At 34.9% G+C, this 3,634-nt stretch overlaps 1 protein-coding gene across 3 annotated transcripts in view; it reads left to right on the top strand.

Annotated features, from left to right (window-relative positions):
* LOC117122205 (telomerase reverse transcriptase-like) overlaps nt 1–3,634 on the top strand; it is a 39,787-nt gene that overhangs the window by 24,446 nt on the left and 11,707 nt on the right. The window contains exon 24 of one of the 3 annotated variants that reach the window (XM_033267712.1): nt 1,380–1,460. The exons of the other annotated variants lie outside the window; for them this stretch is intronic. Within the exon in view, the coding sequence (XP_033123603.1) occupies nt 1,380–1,460 (81 nt within the window). The remainder of the gene's footprint in view (nt 1–1,379; nt 1,461–3,634) is intronic. 3 annotated transcript variants of the gene reach the window in all.

Raw genomic sequence — 3,634 nt, 5'->3', positions numbered from 1 at the left:
TACGTTGTGCCAACGTAAATATTTGACCTTCAACCAACGTCAGCCCGACGTTGATCCAACTAGTCGGGCCGCGACGTCTTTCCAACAAGCTGTATCCACATTGGGCCGATGGAAAAACGGCCGTCGGTCCAACCTTTGTGTAAGTACGTTGTGCCAACGTAATTATTTGACCTTCAACCAACGTCGGCCTGACGTTGATCCAACTAGTCGGGTCGACGTCTTTCCAACAAGCTAAATCCACGTTGGGCCGATGGAAAAACGGCCGTCGTGCCAACCTTTGTGTAAGTACGTTATGCCAACGTAATTATTTGACCTTCAACCAACGTTGGCCCGACGTTGATCCAACTAGTCTGATAGACGTCTTTGCAACTGGCTGAATCGACGTTGGCCCGATGGAAAAATGAACGTCTAGGCAACATCAGAAAGGTACGTTGGGCCAACGTGATTGGTCGACGTTGCACAAACATTATCGGGCCAACGTAGATCCAACTAGTCGGGCCGACGTCTTTCCAACCAGCTGAATCCACGTTGGGCCGATGGAAAAACGGCCATCGCGCCAACCTTTGTGTAAGTACGTTGTGCCAACATAATTTTTCGACCTTCAACCAACGTCGGGTCAACGTCGCTTGCTAGCTGGGTATAGGCAAGTGAGGGCGATTACATTATTTTTCTTTTATGCTTGAGATGCAAGTTTTAAAGGAAACTTAGTTATTTATCGGTTATTCCAGGTATCTTCACTCATAGAACACAACATCACATTTGTTTAATGTATTATATTTATATAATTTATTATTATTAATGCTATAATTTTTTGTCTATAGTGATTATTGTTTTCTAGATGAAATAGGATTCAAACACCATGTAAATATTTTCAAAAAGTAAATAAATAAACCCAGCACTATACTGGCGAATTTTTATAAGCCAAGTAAATTCACTGTTTAAAAATTCTCCAACTGGTGCAGGTATTTAAAAGCATTAATATTCAAAGGGTTTAGAGATACAAAATAAAGATTTTCAATCAGTATTCATTTAACATAAATAATTGGATATTTATATGTTTATTGTATATAATTGAACTGAACTGGCAGTGATTAAGTTGATGTTAACTTTCAGTAGCGGATTCAAGGAGGTCCAGTCGGCCTGGGGCCTAACATTTTTCAAAATTATAAACAAAAAATGGAGAAAATTATATTCAAATTTAAGACCTAGAGTGCCATCTCGGGCTATCTCAGAGGTGCCATATTCATAAATTTTCTTACCTCAGCCCAAACCATGGTATTAATCCCCTATCTATGAATCTGAAATTACTTCCCCGGACCCCTTGAATATTGAATTCCTGGATCCGCTTCTGATTGGTCTATATATTGTTGTCTTTTCAGGATTGTTTCCATGGTGTGGAATTCTTATCAACCCGGAAACTCTTGAGTTATATAATGATTACTCCTGCTATGTGGATATTGGTAAGATTTTAACTGCTATGTTTTGTTTGAACAGTTTCAACAATTACAAGTATTATCAGACAAAATATGTATATATTAATACTCTAGTTATTAAGCCAAATTCATAGATTAGTAAATAAAAAGTAAAGTTTTTCTTGGTGTGGTCTGTCGCACTAATATTGCATTGGAATTTATTGTCTTGCATTACAATATTTAAAAAATGGAAACTGTTTTACCGTGGAATGGGGGAGTGTTACTTCAGTGCGAGTTGCGAGTTACGAGTTACAAAATGCGAGTTGCGAGTTACAAAATGCGAGTTGCGAGTTGCAAAATGCGAGTTGCGAGTTGCAAAATGCAAGTTGCGAGTTGCAAAATGCGAGTTGCGAGTTGCAAAATGCGAGTATCATGTGACGAAAATCTACCAATTAAATCAATTCTTTATGAACTCATCCATGGCCAATCCATGTTTACATTTTGTGTTGGATTGCAAAATTCTCCTGTCACTTATACAGTACCATCATCCTTAGAAACATAAATGTTTACTTCCATACTCATGTGCTCATGTTGTATGCCTTTGTATTTTTTTTTTCCTACGAACAAAAATGATTTAAATTGTTTTATACACAATTTAAATTTTTGTCACGGTTTTAAGTGGTTTGCTGTTTTAACTTTAGTGAGTCCAAGACTTCAGTGGCATAGAAATTTGTAATAAATTAAATCAAATAGTTTGAAATCAATGATTAAATTAAATCAAATAGTCAGACAACCAATGATGTAAATACTCCCCCTTCACAAACACACACACCACACATACATACATTTTTCAGTTGCTTTTTCATTTATAAAACATACATGTTAGGAATTCACAGAAGCAAGGTTACTCATAGCAAGTCGTTAAATACATACACACACATACAAACTGAGGCCTACATTCATATCAATTGTTTTACAAATTTGGTAGAAGCTATTACAAGGTACTATATATTCTGTTGATTACTGGTACACTTTTTTTTTTATAAGAACACAGAGGCCGAAATTGCTTAAAAATTAAGAACAAAATAAGAACAAATTGAGGCTGAGGTAAAATTTCAAATGAGGTTTATATTTTTAAAAACCAAAATATTATATCAGTACCTTATGCGAGTAGGTGTGACTGTAATACCCTCAATAATACAGTACAGTAGGTGTACCTATCTGATAGGGGAAATTGTTTGTGGGGTCGCTTTCGTCTACAATCCAGTACAGACTGCCATACAATTAAATCATTTTTTGTTTAAAAGGTCTGTAAACCAAGAACAAAATAAGAACATTTTGAGCCTGAAATCAGCCAAAAAATAAGAACACTGAGCCTGGGCAAAATTTTATTGTTTTTCTTTTTTAAAAAAAGTGTATATTTTAATTCAGCTGGGTCACAAGAATGTAATGAGTACCATACCAATTATAGTGATAAAGCGATGAAATTATAAATTTATTATTCTTATGGTTATTTATTGAAAATTTATAGTACTATTTTTTGGATGCCTACACTTTTTTTTTTATAAGAACCAGTAAAATTTTGCCCAGGCTCAGTGTTGTTATTTTTTGGCTGATTTCAGGCTCAAAATGTTCTTATTTTGTTCTTATTTTACACATTTTTCAAACGTAGAAAATTACTATGGTAGAGCAGTAGGCATGTATATTGTACTAGAATGTAGTAAAATAAGTGGCCCTGCAAAAATGGCCGCTGAAAAAAGGCCCCACAAAAATTGTCCCCCGATGGCAGGTAGGTACACCTACTGTACTTTATTATGGAGGAACATAGTCACACCTACTGCACATAAGGTAGAGATATAATTTTTGGGCTTTTCTAGTTTTTAAAAATAAAAAACCTCATTTGACATTTTACCTCAGCCTCAATTTGTTCTTATTTTGTTCTTAATTTTTAAACAATTTCAGCCTCATTGTTCTTATAAAGTGTATTCTTATTTTTTTAAAAAGTGTATTTCTGATTCCTCAGTTTGTTAGGTTCAATTTACTCCTGGTCTCACCCTACCTCCTCTACTCATCCATATGTTTATCTAATTTTATTTGTTCACCTCACTTTAAATATTTAACCTTATGTTTCCAAGACGAGTTCAAAATAATTTATCCAAAGAAAATATTTCATTAAGGCTACAAGATAAATACAGGACAGTGACCAGCTCAGTCCTTCAGGA

The sequence above is a fragment of the Anneissia japonica genome, unplaced genomic scaffold (genome assembly GCF_011630105.1).
Source record: "Anneissia japonica isolate Jap-2015-1 unplaced genomic scaffold, ASM1163010v1 scaffold287708_len1499824_cov190, whole genome shotgun sequence".
Classification (NCBI taxonomy): Eukaryota; Metazoa; Echinodermata; class Crinoidea; order Comatulida; family Comatulidae; genus Anneissia; species Anneissia japonica.
Note: the sequence above shows the minus strand (reverse complement) of the source record. Positions and strands in the feature narration are given on the sequence as shown.